General features: G+C 41.9%; 2 protein-coding genes across 2 annotated transcripts in view; one reads left to right on the forward strand and one right to left on the reverse strand.

Annotated features, from left to right (window-relative positions):
• MRPS18C (mitochondrial ribosomal protein S18C) lies at positions 1–11,994 on the reverse strand. The gene is made up of 6 exons (XM_018565995.1): positions 11,820–11,994; positions 9,923–9,969; positions 8,964–9,047; positions 4,571–4,628; positions 193–252; positions 1–112 (listed from the first exon to the last, which is right to left on the reverse strand). Exons 1-6 carry the CDS (start codon positions 11,920–11,922, stop codon positions 48–50), a joined length of 417 nt encoding a protein of 138 aa, XP_018421497.1. The 5' UTR covers positions 11,923–11,994; the 3' UTR covers positions 1–47.
• Positions 11,995–14,729: 2,735 nt separating this feature from the next.
• Positions 14,730–18,448, forward strand: part of HELQ (helicase, POLQ-like) — a 37,353-nt gene continuing 33,634 nt past the window's right edge. Inside the window, exons 1-2 of the mRNA XM_018565985.1 lie at positions 14,730–14,990; positions 15,925–16,630. Of these exons, the coding sequence (XP_018421487.1) occupies positions 14,796–14,990; positions 15,925–16,630 (901 nt within the window). The 5' untranslated portion in view covers positions 14,730–14,795. The remainder of the gene's footprint in view (positions 14,991–15,924; positions 16,631–18,448) is intronic.

The following is an 18,448-nucleotide window of genomic DNA, read 5'->3' on the forward strand; positions in this document are numbered from 1 at the left end:
GAAGCCTATGGCAAATCATTTTATTAACAAAACACAAACTTGGAGTTTCAGATATTGCAAATCTTAGGGTCTTTGAGAAATGCTGGGTCCTTGTATGTGATGGGCATAAAACCTGTAAGAGAAGAGACATTAACATCCAATACTTAGATTAGCTTGGAGTATAAAAAACAAAACAAACACAGGCAATTTTACCCATAATATGTGCTCTTTTAATGGCTTTTGCAACAGCTTTTTGTTTTCTACCACACAACCCTGCAAAGAAAACAGAAAGACATATAAATCACAACACTACAGGCCGGTTCACACTATATGCAGTCCGTTTATTTTGACTGCTGCAATCAAAATACATCACAATGCTTTCTTGTGCCTAATTCACACCATTGCAGTCAGTTCAACTGGTTGTCCTATTTTACCTGCATCAAAACGTGGTGCAAACGCATTAAAAAAAATGACTCAGATTTGAATGTCATCATCCAGGACTTCCTGGTTGGAGTTTGGAGAGAAATAGCAGAGATGGAAGGTGTGGATGCTGATGAATTTATCCGATATGTGCAGGACTGTCCCCTGCTGTACGACAGCAAACATCCCCAATATAAAAACAAATCGCCAGAAGATGGCCAAGTGGAGGGAGATTGCAGAAAAGTTGAACCCTGATTTTGGTGCGATGAACAGGGTACAGAAACAGCAATATGGCGAGTCCACTTTTGCTCAAACATATAAAGAAAGCATGACTGAGCTCCCAAATAAACAAAACAAGCGTAAGAAATGCTCTGAAAGGAAAAGGAAGTGACCTACATGCCTAATTAGCATTTTCTAGTGCAGAACAGTAACGCATCAAAACGGATCGCAGTGCAACTGCGCAGACGCACGCAGTTGTGATGCAGTTTCTGGTGTGAACTAAGCCTAAGGAAGCATACTTGCCAGCAGTAAAGACACTTAGATCCTATGACACTTATGCTATCTCTTCTCAGTTTTATACTGTAGTATTGCTCAATATCTCTGTGCTTAAAGCTTATGTAAAGTCACTTCCTATAAATCATACCAGACTATTTAAAAAAAACAACAACTTTCCTATGCGTTACAGAAAGTTTCTTTTCTAAAGCTCTTTGTTGTTCCAGTAAATAGAACCTTTAATCCATGGTCACATGGTGAATAGGCTCACCTTCCCAGCTTTTTCTAATAGATCGTGGCAGTGGCATGAATTTCAGGGCTATTCACTAAAGGGTAGAGGTACACCGAAAATGAAAATTTTAAAAACAAAAAACAAAAAAAAAAATGTCGGGCTGAAAACGAAAATGTTTTTTTTTCTAACTTTAAAAAAAATATTTTTTTTTTATAAACCTTTACATTTAATTTTTATGAAATACTTTTTACATTACTTTTAGATGCTTTGGGGAAATATTAGGGGTCTAAACAGACCCCTGATATTTCCCTTTTAAAATAGAAAAAGAGATTGAGAACACACAGTCCTCAATCTCTTTTTCTGCAGCCCCTGTTATCAATGAACAGGAATCCTCTATGCTGAGTGGTCCTGTTCATTCATAACATGTGGACAGAGTATGTTTACTATATCCACAATCATGAATGAACAGGAAGTGATGTAGATCACTTCCCATTCATTCATAATTGAGGGCACAGTAACCATACCATGTCCTCAATTATTTACAAACACTCAGTGTTTGTACCTCGTTCTGCAGCTGTCACAGGAGGCTGAGCGAGCGGTGCAGGAGGAAAGCTCCATCTGACAGCCGATTCCTCCCCCGCATGGCCGGCCACACACAGCTCTCCTCTGATCTGTCACAGGAGGCTGAGCGGGGTGGGAGGAGAGACAACGGCCACTCAGCGCGCGTCCGCCTGTGACAGTTTCTCTCCTCTCCTCTCCGCTATTTTGACCTAGATTGCTCACTTCTCCAACCCCTTGTGTATGATCTATGCCTCGCTGCTTCCACTCTACTGCTAAATGGCAATGTGCAGTGGCTGTTCTGACAATGAGGCTCTGACTAGGAGCTGGGCTGGGTGGGAGGTGAATCAGCCCAGCTGACTATGGACTACTGGCAAGCCAAGCGTCAGCATGGCGGTTTGCATCTCCTTTTAGGTGATGAGGGACCCAAACTGACCTGGAAGTGCTTCCATGCTTGGTGTGGCAAGAATGCTAAAGCAAGGGACGGGCAAGATCGGCAAATATTTGCTTAAAACCTCAGGAAAAGAATATTTACAAGATATGGGCAACAATATACAGTCATGCAATTTCACGATTCAAGTTTACAAATACTGATGCAGCGGAGAGAATTTTGAAATTGAGGGAGAGTATATCATGTGACCGGACCCTCCTTACAGCTTTTACTTTTTTGTATCCCCCTACAACAAGAGGAAGTCACTCAGCACAGTGCTCCCGGAAGATAATGGTCAGCAATGTAGTAGCTCCAGCTACTAGAGTGCTTTACAGGATCCCTGTGGGCCGCTCAGGCATGACATATCCATACTTACATTGGACCAAGCTGGATGGATGTATGTATGCATGCATGCATGCATGCATAATAAGTTATACCTGGACTTCAGCTTTAAATTTCGTCTGGTTACTGATGAACTGGTCAAATTTCAAACTATGGGTGGCCCTGTTGGCACCCCTCCAACTTACAAAAGTTGACTTTTCAATCGACTTATCAAAGGAGCCAATCTGAAAAATTTCGGTCAAACAGTGCCTGCATCCAATCACATGCACATTCTCAGCATTGGCTGCTGAATACAATAGCTGCAGAAGAAGCTAAATACAATAGGCACCGTAGTGGCTATAAACCACATGGTTAGAGGAACACGCTAAACAAAAAAACTCTATTAGTGTATGGCCAGCTGTGGGCTTTACACACCCTTACAAAAGCGCATAGTCAGAACTGTAACGCTTTCACTGTTCTAGCTCTGTAGCTTTCTGTGTCCTTTCCCTGCTTATCAGATTATCAAGCAGCAAGAGTTCATCCCTGCACCTCACCGTCAGAACAGGTTAGGCTGACAGCAGTATTCAATGTAATATACAACTTGACTGGCTAACAATAAATAACCTCTCAGGGCCCATTCACACCACATCCAGATTACCTCCAGACCAGACTGTTTCCAGACCCAAAATGCATCCCAATGTATCCCAATGCAATTTCTGGCCTCTGTTCCCACCAGCGCAGTCCAGACCAGACAAATACTGCTTGTACTATTTTATCTGCTCTCGAATGCACTGGAACGCGCCTGTAAGACCATTTTAAGCTACAAAAAAAAAAATTCAAATCGTGGCAAAAATGCAATGCACTATGTTCTAGATCTAGTCCGGAAAATGGAGTGAACCCAGTCTCAATCTGTCTGGTTTCTGCTGCACAGAGAAGTTTTGGAAGGTGGTAGAAAGTTTTATGCAATTACACAAACATTACTCGAAAATATAACGGATACAATTACTGCAATAACGAGCTCTCATATATTCCTCTGAATGCAGTTACCCAAAGTGTAAAAGGAGTGCCACTAATCATGTTCAGTGAGGTTATGGGTCTATCTGCCACACTGCTTAAAGTAAAACTGAACTCGGAGTTAAATCTTTAAAAAAAAAAAAAATGCATTAATGTATCTCATTTGTGTATCACTCGGCTGTAGATCCACCAATCATCTCTGAATTCATGCTGACACTGTCCTTCCTTCTGGAGGGTGGCTACTTTTGTTCCCCATGGTCCCTGTGTGTGTTGTAAAGTAGCCACCGCTCCAAGCTCACTCCCGTGATGGACTACAATAAAATACAAATTAGTAAACTAAGCGTGAGATTGTAGTCCATCACAGGAGCGAGCTTGGAGTGGTGGCTACCTTACAACACACACAGGGACCATGGGGAACAAAAGTAGCCACCCTCCGGAAGAAACATTATGTTACCCAATAAGCACTATATAGATTTTTGGAAAGCAAAACCTTTAGGCGCCCAGTAACATTCGCCAGCATTTCTAAAGTGTGTTCCAGCAGAATGAATACAAACCAATAAAAGAGCTTATAAAAATAAACAGTTGAATCTCTTTCCTATACAGGTAATTCTAATACTGTAAACTTACAAATCCAAGCACACGTAAAATTAATTGTTTATCTACAGGTGGAACTCGAATAATTAGAATATCGTGCAAAAGTTCATTTATTTCACTAATGCAACTTAAAAGGTGAAACTAATATATGAGATAGACTCATTACATGCAAAGCAAGATAGTTCAAGCCGTGATATGTCATAACTGTGATGATTATGGCTTACAGCTCATGAAAACCCCAAGAACCCCCAACCTCAAAAAAGTAGATTACATGCAATCAATAAAACAAGGATTGTACATAGAACAATATCGACCTCTGAAAAGTACAAGCATGCATATGTACTCAGTACTTGGTTTGGGCCCCTTTTGCAGCACTTACTGCAATTACTTTTGCACGATATTGTAATTATTCGAGTTTCACCTGTATAATCACCTCATAAAACCGCTTCATACACCAGCCTGCTGGCTTTCATCTGAGAACCATAACGATTATTATTATAGAACCCGAATCCTTACAATAAAATAGTTACCCGTTATATGTCTTCCATAAATACGACCGGTGTGCGGCGACACAAACTGGGACAGCAGCTATTGAAGAAGATCGAAACGGTATGGTAAATGAAAGTGTACCTGCAAAATGTACCTTTAAGAAAAAAAAGGATTTATACTTAATAGGGATGCACCGATACTGTTTTTTCGGTATCGGAAAGGAATACCGATATTTTTTTTTTTCGGTACTCACCGATACCAAAAGTCCCATTAAGGAAAACGGGTGGCATGTAATGACTCGCTGCCCAGCTTCGCAACCAATCAGGAAGCATGGAGCCGGCTTTCTGGTCAATCAGGAAGCAAGGGGGAGGGTAATGACTCGCCGCCCGGCTTTCCGATTAGGCAGCTTATGACCAATCAGGAAGCCGGGCGGCGAGTCAGGACATGCTGCCAGCCTTCCTGATTTGCCGGGAAGCCAGCTCCATGCTCCCTCGTCGGGAGCATTTGGGCGAGTACAAGTACTAACCCAAATACTCGGTATCAGTGCATCCCTAATACTTACCTTGGCCCCATCTTCCACATTGCTGGGTGTGACATGTTTCTGTGGAATGCAGAGCAAGTGAAATCGCCAAAAGACACTCCAGCGCACTGCAAGAGCATCTTCCTGCAAGATTCTGGCAGCTCTGTATTCCCAAGGATCCTGCCAGGTGACATCACCCTCAGCTAGGCACTGTGGCTAGAAGATGATATGTTTTGAAGAATAGAGGGGCCTGGACAGTATATGCAGACCTAGCAGTTTACTGCATGGTCCTGTAAGTTTTGGCATTTCACAGATAAATGACAGGTGGTGGAGTTTGCTGCTGTGTTAGTGACACTAGAGCATGAAACATATTGACCAGTAGGACTGCACTTCAACTAAACTAAGCGTTTATAAAAGGTAGCAACACACTACTAGATTTGTCTTGTTCGAGCTGAATGAGAGAAATCATTAGATTCCCCCACGCATGCAAAACAGCATGGAGAAAAGGATTTCCCATTTCCGGCTATTGTATTCAGCAACCATTGCTCCTGTGGCATGAGCTCTGCAAATCAACCTAAAGTGCTTAGTGCAACCTAAAGCAAAACCCCTCTTCTCTCAGACCTGGCAACTAGAACAGCGGACCTAATTAAGGGCCCGTTCACACTATCCAGTGCGTTTAGGGCACGGTTCCATGCCATGAGCGCACAAGATTGCATACACAAACCCTCTCTGTGTTCTGGGGCAGGAGTGGGTGTGGTGGTGCCATTCATTCCAATGGCACCGCAGACACGCCTCCCTCTTGTAGTGCAATTTTCCGCACCAGAACGCATGGTACCGCAATGCCCGGCATTCCAGTGCGATCACAAAAAATACTGCATGCATGTTTAGGTGCGCTACGGGCGTGAGGCGGTGCAATTGGAATGAATGGCACCACCACGATCCCTCCCGGCCCAAAACGCATGGAGGGTTTGTGTATGCGATCCATTGCTTCCATGGCACGGAACCCTGCCCTGAACGCACTGATTAGCATTAACAGGCCCCAAAACTGATTTCTACATTTTTAAAAACAGGTCTCTTTGGCAACTACACTCAGGTTTCCAGGCCTGCACATGTGCTTGCTGCCATTCTAAGGGGCATTTACACTCTCTGCTCAATTTTATATAATGAGCAGGGCTTTGATGGTGTCTCACCAGTCAGTCAAAAATGTCACCAGTCAGCATGACCGGACTATAACCTTGCAATTTATGTTAAAAAAATTTTGGGGACAGATAGAGCTTTCTTTTGGTGGTATAAAATCACTACTGGGGGGGTTATTTTTTTACTATATGAACAAAGTACAGTAAATTCTACAAAAAACAAAGTTTCCCTACGTTATGTTAGAAAACATCTATTCTTACCCATATTTTTGGTATAATATAAAAGTCGGGGTCATGTCGGGTAAATATACACCAAACATGTCAAGCCTTAAAATTGTGTGCGCCCGCAAAAAACGACCACACTGAAAATTGTCCATAGGCGATGCTTGAAACGCTTTTACCGCTCATCAGTTTAGTGTTATCAGTGATTGATGGCCCTAAAACTATAGCTCTCGCTCCGACGTTGGCGGTAATATGTAACGTGCAACACAATCGTTGTTTTCGCACGTAGGCGCATATCTGCATGTGTATGTTGGGGGCGGAGGACTTAAAAAAAAATGTTTTTCTTTTTTAATGCTTCTTTATTTATTTTTTTATGATTCTTTCATTTTTGTATTACTTTTTTTATACAACTTTATTGCTATTACATGCGGGGACTAAGAAGCCCCCTATGTGATAGCCAATTTACATGACAGGTCCTCTTTATGAAGACATCAGGGGTCTAATGTCACCTAGGGACCCCCAGAGAAGCTGATGAAGCAGAGATCAGCTTCATCAGCTTCTGTAGCTGGAGAAGGACACTGAATGCGGGAAGTGATGTAATATACATCACTTCCTGCATTCCGGGACTGGAGAGTAGATCAAAAGGAGATCGTGTACTGAACTCCCTTTGATCTCCTGTCACAGAGCCGTGACGGTCCCGGCCGCATCGGATCTCGGGACCGGCAGTGACAGCTGTAGGTAATACAAGCTTGAATGTAAAGCTCCCAGCCGGCCGTGTAATTACAACGGCCGGCCGGGAAGCTGCTCGTCGGGCTCCGCCGTCCTCTCGTCACAGACGAGCGGATTTTTCAAGCCCTGATAATGAGGAATAACACATAAGCAGGGGGAACACTCTAAACTCTAATGTGGATATGAAAAAAGCCACGTACTATGGTAGATATCACTGCTGAAGCCCTAAGGTGGGTGACTCAGCCAACAACACTACATCTATAACTGAAATATGGATTTGTTTTTTGTTGATTGGCTTTTTTACTATCTACCCACAGATAAATCATTAGCTTTGGGTGGAATGACCTTTTAAACCAGGGGTAGTGAAACTTCGCCCTCCAGCAATGGGGAAAGTACAAATCCTCTAAGGTTTTACAAAACTGGCATTAGATCCAAAGGCACAGACATGATGGGATTTGTAGATTCACCACAGCTGGGGGGCCAAAGTTTGTCTACCCCTGTTTTAACCCCTTCGTGACTGACGACGTACAGTGTACGTCGCCAGCATTGGGGCTGTTTAAACAGACTCCCGGCGACTTTTGCCGCCGGGACTCTGTTTAAACTTGTAGAGCCGACTGTCGGCTTTACAACAGAAGCGATCCTGGCGACTTACCTGTCGCCAGATCGCTTCTGCGTCCCGAAGAAGGGGCCGCCCCCCCCGTCGTGCTTCCCGGGCTCCGTTGCCCCTCCTACGGGCCCGGGACCGGCGATCTTTGTGTCCGCGGGGAGCTGGGGAGGAGGTCGACGAACTTCCGTTCATCGATCCCCTCCCCGTTCTATGGGACCGGGAGCGATGCAGATTGCATCACTTCCGGTCCCTGGGCTGTCAGTTCTGGGCTCCTGCAGCCCAGCTATAAGCTATTGAAGTGCGATCTGCACTTCAATAGCTTATTTCCAGTGTAAAGGTGACACTGAGGGTCTTTTGGACCCCCAGCATCACCTTAAAGAGGACCTGTCACCACCATCTGCTATTACATGGGGGGGCTTGCAAGCCCCCCCATGTGATAGCAGTCAAAGTAAAGTAAAAAAAAAAAAAAAAACAGTTTTTAAAATTAAAATGAAATAAAATAAATCTAATAATAAAAAAAAAAAATTTTAAAAGTACCCCGCCCCCGCGAGCACGCGCGTCGCCACGTAAACACGCGTCGGGTGCGCCTACGCATGAAAACGACGAACGCGCTACACATGTTGGGTATCGCCGCGCACGCCGGAGTGAGAGCAATAATTCTAGGGCCAGTATTTTGGGGTATCTCTAAATTGATGACCTGTGGGGGCTTTTAAAGCGTCTTTTATTGACTTTTTGGGGTACTGCAGTTTTTCGCCGTTTCACGGTCGCACGCAATCTGTAAACTGGGCATGTTGGGTATCGTTTTACTCGTTGTAACCTCATCTTTTATATTTCATTAAAAAAATGGGTAATTTGTTGTGTTTTGGGGCATTTAATTAAATTTGTCACTAAATTTTGGGGTTTAATAAGGAATGGGGCTAATATTGCGCAACATAAAAATTTTCAACTACCACCATTTTATTCTATAGGGTCTTGGCATTCAGAAAATATATAATGTTGGGGGGTTTTACGTCATTTTCAGGCCTAAAATGTGGAATATAACATGGGTGCAAAAAATGAAAAAAGGGCCTCAGTCATGAAGGGGTTAAACGGTCTTGTGACAGCAGGGAAGGCTGCAGTATTAAAGAAATCTAACCTAAAACAAGTTTCAAGAACAGTGATCCTTATGTGCCTCCGAAATAATGAGATCTTCAAATATCCTGAAAAAAACAACAACTTACCTGCACGTTCTTATAGTCTACTGGCACATCACATAAGATGCACTTTTTGGGAGGATCTTTGAAAGGATTTTCCATTTCCTCTGGCTACAGACAAAAGAAAGGGGCATGTTTATAAAAAAAAACAAACACAACAACTGCATTTCTATATTATAGAATAAGTTATTGTCATACCAAATTCAGTCCAATATAATACAAGATAAGCAACTGGTACTCAAAGTTGCACTCCATTCAGGCTGAGAAATACTAGTAAATCTACACAATATGTTGGGCCTTCTGACTTGCCTGGTTCAAATCCCAGTCAGGCTAGTATCTGTATGGAGTTTGCATGTTCTCCCTGTGCTTGGGTTTCCTCCCAATACATGCTGGAAGGTTAATTGGCTCCTGTCTAAATTGGCCCTGTATGTATGTGAGATAGGGACCTTAGATTGTAAGCTCCTTAAGAGCAGGGACTGATGTGAATGTGCAGTATGTAAAGCGCTGCGTAAATTGTCAGCACTATATAAATACCTCCAATACATTAAAAATATTGTATCCAATAGCAGGCTATGTCGCCTGCACGTGATTGGATAACCGAAGTGAATTGTCAACTAATCGGCCCAAGAATATTCTTCTTTTCCAGCGGCAGGTGCCTCAGATCATCGCTATGTTCAAGAGCTTTGCCCACCAATGAATCTCCTGGGACACAGTAGGCATATCGGGGTGTGCAAGTGGAACCACAGCAAGCAGCAGGCATCTGATGCACCCGATAAGGTGTTGGATGCAGAAGATCTTTCAGTGGCCGAAGTGCTTGAAGACAGCAAAGATCCAAAGCACGGCCTGTTTGAGAAATAAATATTATACTTTTTTTTGCAGGCAGGTTTAACTGGAATTTTTGATGTAGTGATAGTATCACATTAAAATGACCTACAACTGTCACTGCTTGACAGTCTCTCTGATGGACAATGTTTATCCTTACTTACCCTATCGTTATCTGTATATTGTGAACTCTGGCTGCTGTCTGGAGGTACTACAAAGACAAATAAAAACTGTTATTAATTCCATTCCAAATATTGTCTCTTGTTATATGAGCAAGGGAATGACTTAACACCTCAGTGCTAACATTGACCATCCTTTATCAGTGCACAGATCTGTGCTTACTTGAACACCCCTGTACTGTTGAAATTAAAAATTAAAATAGGCAGGGCATATATTAAAGTGCAAAAAAAGTGTAAATCAAATAAAATAGCCCATATCTCTATATGCAACCTTCAATCCAATCTGCGACCAAGCAGGGACACCCGTACGGACGTCCAAGTCGGGTGAGTGTAGGGACAGCGTACGGCCGCGTACTCCCATAGAGAAGGACAGACTGCTGCGCACAAATAACACACAGCACCTGTCCTTCCCGGGAGCGGCCTGATACGGCCGTGCATGCAGCTGTACGGGCCGCAATGTGGCTGTGTGAATGAGGCCAAAATCCACCAACGTGTATCACTCAGTGCTCCAGGTACAATCCCACCACCTACTGGACTGGAATTGACCACATCAGAATGATTCCCTTATTAAAAGTATGTCAAAAAGCAATTCATAATCTCTTCTCCATGCAATCAAACTTGTTTCCCTCTATGGTCTTGAACTCTGTATAGATGTACATCCACTCATATGCAGTATGATCCTGTAGTAGTATATAAGCAACACAGTGCCTCACTCAGTATCGGGTGGGATGCACAGTAAGTACTTCAAGCTGACGCGTTTCATAACCTGGACATCATCAAAGGCAACTCTGATGAAGTCCAGGTGAGGAAACAAGCCAGACAGGGCATAAAGACACATTGGTACATGCCTGATACTGAATGAGACACTCTGTTACTAGCTTACTGAAACTCTGTAATCACATGCAATTATCCAATAGTGCTGGATGCACTTATGTCATGCTGCTGTTTTAACCTTCTCATAGTGTAAGGTTTTTTAAATTAAAAAAAAAAGGGGCCCATTCACATCGGTACAGCAAGTGGATTGCCATTCGTTTCTATAGGAGCCCATTCACATCTGTACAACAAGAGGATTGCCATTCTTTTCTATAAGGGACCGGGTCCATTCACATCTGTACAACAAGAGGATTGCCATTCTTTTCTATAAGGGACCGGGTCCATTCACATCTGTACAACAAGAGGATTGCCATTCTTTTCTATAAGGGTCCATTCACATCTGTACAACAGGAGGATTGCCATTCTTTTCTATAAGGGTCCATTCACATCTGTACAACAAGAGGATTGCCATTCTTTTCTATAAGGGACCGGGTCCATTCACATCTGTACAACAAGAGGATTGCCATTCTTTTCTATAAGGGTCCATTCATATCTGTACAACAAGAGGATTGCCATTCTTTTCTATAAGGGTCCATTCATATCTGTACAACAAGAGGATTGCCATTCTTTTCTATAAGGGTCCATTCACATCTGTACAACAAGAGGATTGCCATTCTTCTCTATAAGGGTCCATTCACATCTGTACAACAAGAGGATTGCCATTCTTTTCTATAAGGGTCCATTCACATCTGTACAAGAGGATTGCCATTCTTTTTTAAAAAGGGTCCATTCACACCTGCGTGATGCGCTGCTGTGCATTAGGAAAATAGTTCAGGTGCGTATTTGGCGCATCAATGCGCATTTTTGATCGACTTCAATAGCAGCGCATAGAAAATTAGTGTAAAATTGATTTTTTAGGTGTTTTAGCACATGGCAACAGCCCCCCCTATATTATTTGCCCTTAAAGAGCTCTAATACAATTGGGGTAACCCCCAGCTCTCTAATTACAATTCCAAGTCCTCTAGCTGCACGTGACCCCCTCATTTGTAGGTGTATGGAAGAGGCTCACCTGGGCTGGTTGTCCCTGTACTGTACAAAGTGACAGGGCTGCACCATGATGATGACACCGGCCTGCTCAGCACAGCAGCCCTCAATAACCTTAAAGCCAGCATCCTACTATACAGCTTGTCCTCTGACCTGCAGGGGAGCGGAAAAAACGGCGCACTGTATCCTGTCAGTGCACCGTTCCGACTCACACATTTTACCTTGCAAAAGGTTCCGCTACAATGCGATAGCCAAACTCGGACAGGAGAGTGTACAATTGTAAGACCGTATATAATGAACAGAAGCACAATGTCTAACGAATAAAATGCGTTCGCTTATTAAACTTAACACATGTGGTAGTTTGTTGTTTTCTTTTGCCCGTAAGAAAAATGGATGCCTGGTTAGTGACGTCATTATTGCTCGACTTCTGACAACTGCTGTCCAGATTAAAAAATCGGCAGGTATTGGCTGAGGGTGAAGGAAAGCTTTGTAAACAGGTTAAAGCCGAACAGGTTCATAAGGTGAGAAGAAAATGATGGACTAAACGTGAGGGGGAGATTTAGGCTCTTCTTGACATTGATTGGAATTTAATTGGTGGCCAAAAAAGGGTTACACAGAGCCCCGGGGGCTGTGTGCCTGCTGCATGTAGTACGACAGCTCTCTTGTTTAGGTATTAAGCCTTTAACTGGTGAACTAACCATGGGTGTCAGGTTTATACCCCCATACCTGACCCTTTCCTTATTTATTGCAAAGTTGGCTGTTATCAAACAAGGGATTATGTTTACAAATGTCACTTGTAGCTGCTGTCAGGGCACTGTAATATACAGCTTTGTTCTTGAAATGTTTTTTTAGTTGTTCAACCTTCAACTGCTTGAGTACTAGTCTGTATATACCCTTTATTACCAAGCTTTTTTTTTATTTTATTTTTAGTTTTAAGTGCTGTGATAGTTTAACAATTATTCCATCATGCCAAACTGTACCCAAATACATTTTAAATCATTTTATGAGACAGAGTTTTATTTTGGTGGTATTTAATAACCACATTTTGTATATATATATATATATATATAAAAAGAGACAATTTGCACTGCAACTCATCAGTTTCTCTATTTCATTTTCAAATCTTCAAATCTTACCTGAGCAAACTGAAGAGAGATGCTGATTGGTTGGACATGGGCAACTGCTCCAGGTTCTGTCTGCTCCAGCTTTGATAAATCCCCCCCAGTGTATAGACATGAGGATGCTATAGGCTATGAGGTAGCCCCACTGCAGGGGTTAAGAAAAAAGTTTTCCAGACCTTCTTTGACCCCTTAATGACTGAGGCCTTTTTTTATTTTATTTTTTCGTTTTCTGCACCCATGTTATAATCCACATTTTAGGCCTACAAATTACTTCAAACCCCCAAATATTATATATTTTCTAAAAGCTAAGACCCTGTAGAATAAACTAGCGGCAGTTGCAAACTTTTATGTTGCACGATATTAGCGTAACTTATCAAACCCCAAAATTTAGTGAAAAATGCACTTAAATGCCCCAAAACTCAATAAAATACCCATTTAAAAAAAAAAAAATCATATATGAAAGATGAGGTTACAACGAGTAAATAGATACCCAACATGCCCAAGTAAAAAATTGTGTGCTTCTGTGAAACGGCAACAAAATTCAGTACCCCAAAAAGGCCACAGAAGACGCTTTAACCCCTTCGTGACTGACGACGTACAGTGTACGTCGCCAGCATCGGGGCTACCTACAGGTCATCAATTTAGAGATGCGCATAAATATTGCCCCTATAATTAATGCTCTCACTATCGCGTGCGCGGCAATACCCAACATGTGTAGCGATGAGGTCCTTGGTTGAAATCCCAGCCTTGACAGTGCCCTACTGTGGGGTTTCCTCTGGGTACTTCAGTTTCTTCCCACACTCCAAAGACATGTCTAATTGGCTCCTGTCTAAAATTGTCCATAGTGTGTATGCATATGAGGTGGGGAGCTTAGATTGTAAACTCCTTGAGGATTGGGACTGATGTGATTCTACAGTATGTAAAACTATGTGTAAATTGTTGGCACTAGATAAATGCCTGTAATAAATAAATAACAATATTATAAGGCTGCGGAAATTAACGATTAATTCCTCAATCGTTAAAATTTCTGATCGATTAAAATGGTTTTGATTGCTAATGAAAAAACTCACCTCTCCGCCGCCTTCCGGGAGTCCCGTGGGAGAGCCGGTGATGTCACGGACATCAATGTCACCAGACTCCTCCCCCTTTCCCCAAGTGGCTCCGTCGGCTAACAAAGGGAAGGGGGGAGGAGTCCGATTAATCGAACAAGAAAATTTTAATCATTATCAGCCCTACAATATTAGTTTACATATCAGCATCTGATTGGGCTGAGGTCCCACCCCTCTATCAGCAGCTTTTTATTCTTGTAATTTTAATGCTCCCCATAAGGGAATTTTCAATTTCAACAGTTTTGGTTGTGGAAACAACCAAGTGGTTCAAGACCGCCTACCAATATATTGGTCAGACCTGGACTCTTGAGTTCCTGGGTCTGTATTCCTGCTGTGGCCATAATGAGCAACAGGCAAACAGACTTTGCGCTGTACTTGATGAAAAATCTACCCATGCATGACCACATTGCCAATGCACAGTAATGTATTTATTATTGCCATTATTCCACTTATTTTATGACCATCTGTTTTGTATATATTATTTTTTTTATTGACCATTAAATATATTTCTATTTTCTTTTTAAGGTGTGATGCTAGTGCTTCCTGAAATAAATACAAATTGGATAAAGTTAAAACACTGTGATACATTAAAAGACTTAATCTCCCTGAATTCTAACATGGATATTAAAATGTTTTGCCATATATAAACATTGTATTGCTATATGGGAATAGATGGACCCACAGTACACTGAGGGAGATTTTTACCTATGGATCACTTATTTAAAATTAAATATGCAGTCAAAAAGTATTTAGCATGGCAATAATCCCATTATGATTATGGAAAGTAATGGACTAAGGGTCCAGAGGCGTGCACCAGTCCGGAAAAGGAGTTTATCTTCAGGACATAGTCTTCTCACTCCAGATAAAAAGAGGCCCAGTAGTAGTAGAGAGGAGATAACAAGATCTCATTCTCTCACTGTGGGTTATTGCCACAAAGAAGAAACTAACATGTATTCGACCAATCAGGTGAGTGACTCCCAATATATCTGCTATGTTTGTAATGCAGTGATGACTTTTCTATATTTGTATATTCTATTTTTTGCTGGGTTTCATGTTTATTACTTTTGAATGGCACAAATCACAAAGATATTTGTTCCTGCAGTAATGTCATGTTCCTGCAGTAATTTGCTCCGTGATGCTGGATTAAAACGGCTGTATACTTTATGACAACATCAAATTAACACTTATCAGAACATGTGACCAGTAAAATTAGGGATGCACCGATACCACTTTTTTAACACCGAGTACGAGTACCGATACTTTTGATCAAGTACTCGCCAAGATACCAATTACCGATACTTTTTCTTAAAGGGACAGGTCACATTTTTTCTAAAGCAATACAAACTAATGCTTTAAGGTCACTTTCTTAATATTATGATTCATGAGATGACGAGGGAGAATGCTGCCGGCTTCCCGGCCAATCAGAATGCCGGGCGCTGCGTCATTACACGGCGCCCGGCTTCCGGATTTACTAGCTTCCTGACCAATTGGGAAGCCGGGTAGCGCGGCTTCCTGATTGGCCGGGAAGTCGGCTCCATGCTCTCTCATCACAAGTGACGAGAGAGCATGGAGCCATTTCCTGGCCAACCAGGAAACCGGGCAGCGTGTAATGATGCGCTGCCCGGCTTCCTGATACAGGAAGTACTCGTGCTAGGTATCGGAGCATTTGGGCGAGTACGAGTACTCACCCAAATACTCGGTATCGGTGCATCCCTAGTAAAAATTAAGTATCTTTATTTCTCAACTGTGTCTTTGCAGGACTGTGATAGTGACGATGACATGTCCCTGCAGTAATTTGCCGTGTGATGCTGGATTTCAATTTGCTGTATACCTTATGTCAACATCAAATTAACACTTAGAACATATGAGCAGTAACTATTTCTCAACTGTGTCTTTGCAGGACTGTGATAGTGACGATGACATGTTTGGGGAATATGACAGCTTTGCTGAAGATCCATCTTTGCTAGCAGCAGTGGAAGACATGGAGGAAAAATGTAAGCAGGAGACTGCAAGTACCTTCCCTTGCACTTCTGCAGAAATTGGACTGGACACAACTAATTATACTTTAGCACTGAATACAAGTTCTAAATTGTCAGGGAAACAACCACATCCGCAGCAGATAAAGCAAATGACGTTGCCTCCAAAACTGAAAGATGAATCGGAAGAACTTACAGATGATTTTCCATATGATCTTCCTTGCTCGCAGCTTCTTCAGTATGAGAATGAAAATCAATGTGTAGATGCAGAAAGGACTACAATGAAACAATCCATATATGACAGTGACTTGTATGTTGATGCTTTAGCTCACCTCAACAAAGGTGATGTTGATGCAGGCCCAGAAAAAACATCAATCTTGCCTCAAAAGGATGTGAAAAGGAAGAGTTTAAGGGACAGTCTTAAAAATACATTGGCTGGGAATGCTAAAGTGCAAAGTCCGCAAGTTTTGAGGACTAGGCAAATAAAAGAAACTATTCTTTTAGAAGAACTTGATGTTGCCAAAAAGACAGTAGAAATGTCTTCCAGCATAGACTTGGGACCTTTCTATGGCTTACCCAGTAAAGTTAGTGACCTCATTGAGAAGCTCAGAGGAATTAAAAAGCTTTATGGTAAATACAGTTTTTTCTTTTGGATGTTTTATTCTAGAACTATTGATCTCTAACCTGAAATTATAAACTGTTATACAGTAAATGGGCTACCCTAGACCTATATGGCTCATCATCAGTGCTGAAAAAAATGCTAAGTATTTCCACTTTTGCAGCCAAATTGGGATAACACCTTATTTATATTTGTTAAAGGTTCCCATTCCCATTGCATGAGTTGCAAAAAATAAAAAAATGTCTTTTGCTGATTTACATTTGAATTTTACTTGCTAAAATGTTTATTTTCTTCTCCTTCTCTATAACGGTAGGAGTAGGTGTGAGGGTTTTTGTTAACCCTCTCTGCGCTTTGCTGGTTCATTCTATTATAATTTGTAAATTACATTTCAACATTGCCTATCCTAACAAAGGGTTCAAGATTACAACCTTGGCTTGCGCGTTTTGTTAATGAGAGAAACACATTCCTGTTCTAAAGTTGGGTATAAACGTTTCTATTTTCTTCTTTCAACCTGCTGGCTGCATAAAGCAAATGGAACAGATTCCTCTATTTACGCTTACAGGCATTAATTGAGGAATCTGACAGCTTATTTAAGGAAGCCGGTCAGAAAAGTGCCAACAGCGGCACCCGCAATTCGAATTAGAAGTGTGCACTGCAAATTCCTAGTTATCCGCCACCCATGGGGATTGATAAGGGCCAGATAACTGTAGTTATTGTGATTTAATTTTTTTTTCCCCCCGGTTAATTGAATGCCAGATAACGGGACATAAGTCTTTCTATACTTTGATTCTGCCATTTTGCCAGCTGCAACAAAACCTCTAAAAGGTAAAAAATATTTTTGGAAAAAATATTTTAGCTATGCTGTGTGAATAGGAACACATAGAGGAGTTTTCTCAAATTTGACTGCAAAAAGTGGAAATACACATTCATTTCTAGAGAAAGTGAGTCGGAGTAGAGATCAGGACTGGTAGGTGTCCAGGCTAAGGACATTTAAAGTGACACTAAACTCAGGAGTTAAATCTTAAAAATGCATTCAGGTATCTTTAACTATTAACAAAACTGTATCTTCTTATGTAGCTTTATAGAGGTGAGCCAGCTGTCAGGTTGCGGGGTGGATCATGACAATATGGTTGGGATGCTTCCTGGTCGCAACACCACTATGCGGTGTCAGCATATAGCGGGCCGCTATATGCTGAGTTTTGGGTCACAGGAGGATAATAGTAAATGTCTTCTTGTGACCCAAAAGAGAACTAACACCAGGAAAGGTTCGGCCGTAGTTCATTTTAAGGTCATTTTAAAAAATCCTTATTTGTAAAACAACTGACAGAACAAGTTACACAAAACCATTTACAGTTTGCCTTTAATACTGCTGCCGTTTATGATCATCCTCCTCATTCCCTAACCAGGGGACGAGTGATGAAGAGCAAAGGGGCAGAACTGCTTTCTGTATATCCCAAGATCCGGAAGCCCCACCAGATATCAACTTTATAAGTATAAAAAATATTGGGAGGGAGAGCTCTTGTGCACACTTAAAACAAAATATTTGTAATAACAACTAACAAGTTGGCTTTATTAAGGGGGGGGTATAAACTATTTACTTTACTCCATGCATACCTAAGCTGCCTTGTTTCCCAGTTAGAGACTGCACAAAATTGCTGTGCAATTCTAACCCAACATTGGATCAGAGCTTACAGAGAGCTAAGGACCTACCCCACAGACCGTTCACTGCACAGTTGGAAGACGGGAGAGGGAGAGGCATAGATCTCCACACCCAGATATAAAATTTCTTCTGGATAGCTAGAGCAGCCTTTCTCAACCTTTTTACCCCA

The sequence above is a fragment of the Nanorana parkeri genome, unplaced genomic scaffold (assembly GCF_000935625.1).
Source record: "Nanorana parkeri isolate BGI_ZX_2015 unplaced genomic scaffold, ASM93562v1 scaffold906, whole genome shotgun sequence".
Lineage (NCBI taxonomy): Eukaryota > Metazoa > Chordata > Amphibia > Anura > Dicroglossidae > Nanorana > Nanorana parkeri.

What these genes read in the sequence shown, in the direction of transcription:
- MRPS18C (XM_018565995.1), bottom strand. Translation starts at nt 11,922, where the DNA reads ATGCTGGCTTTAAGGTTATTGAGGGCTGCTGTGCTGAGCAGGCCGGTG. An exon ending in TTATGGAAGACATATAACGG is followed by an intron (nt 253 to 4,570) that starts GTAACTATTTTA and finishes TTTTCTTTGCAG; the next exon opens with GGTTGTGTGGTAGAAAACAA. An exon ending in TAAAAGAGCACATATTATGG is followed by an intron (nt 113 to 192) that starts GTAAAATTGCCT and finishes CTTCTCTTACAG; the next exon opens with GTTTTATGCCCATCACATAC.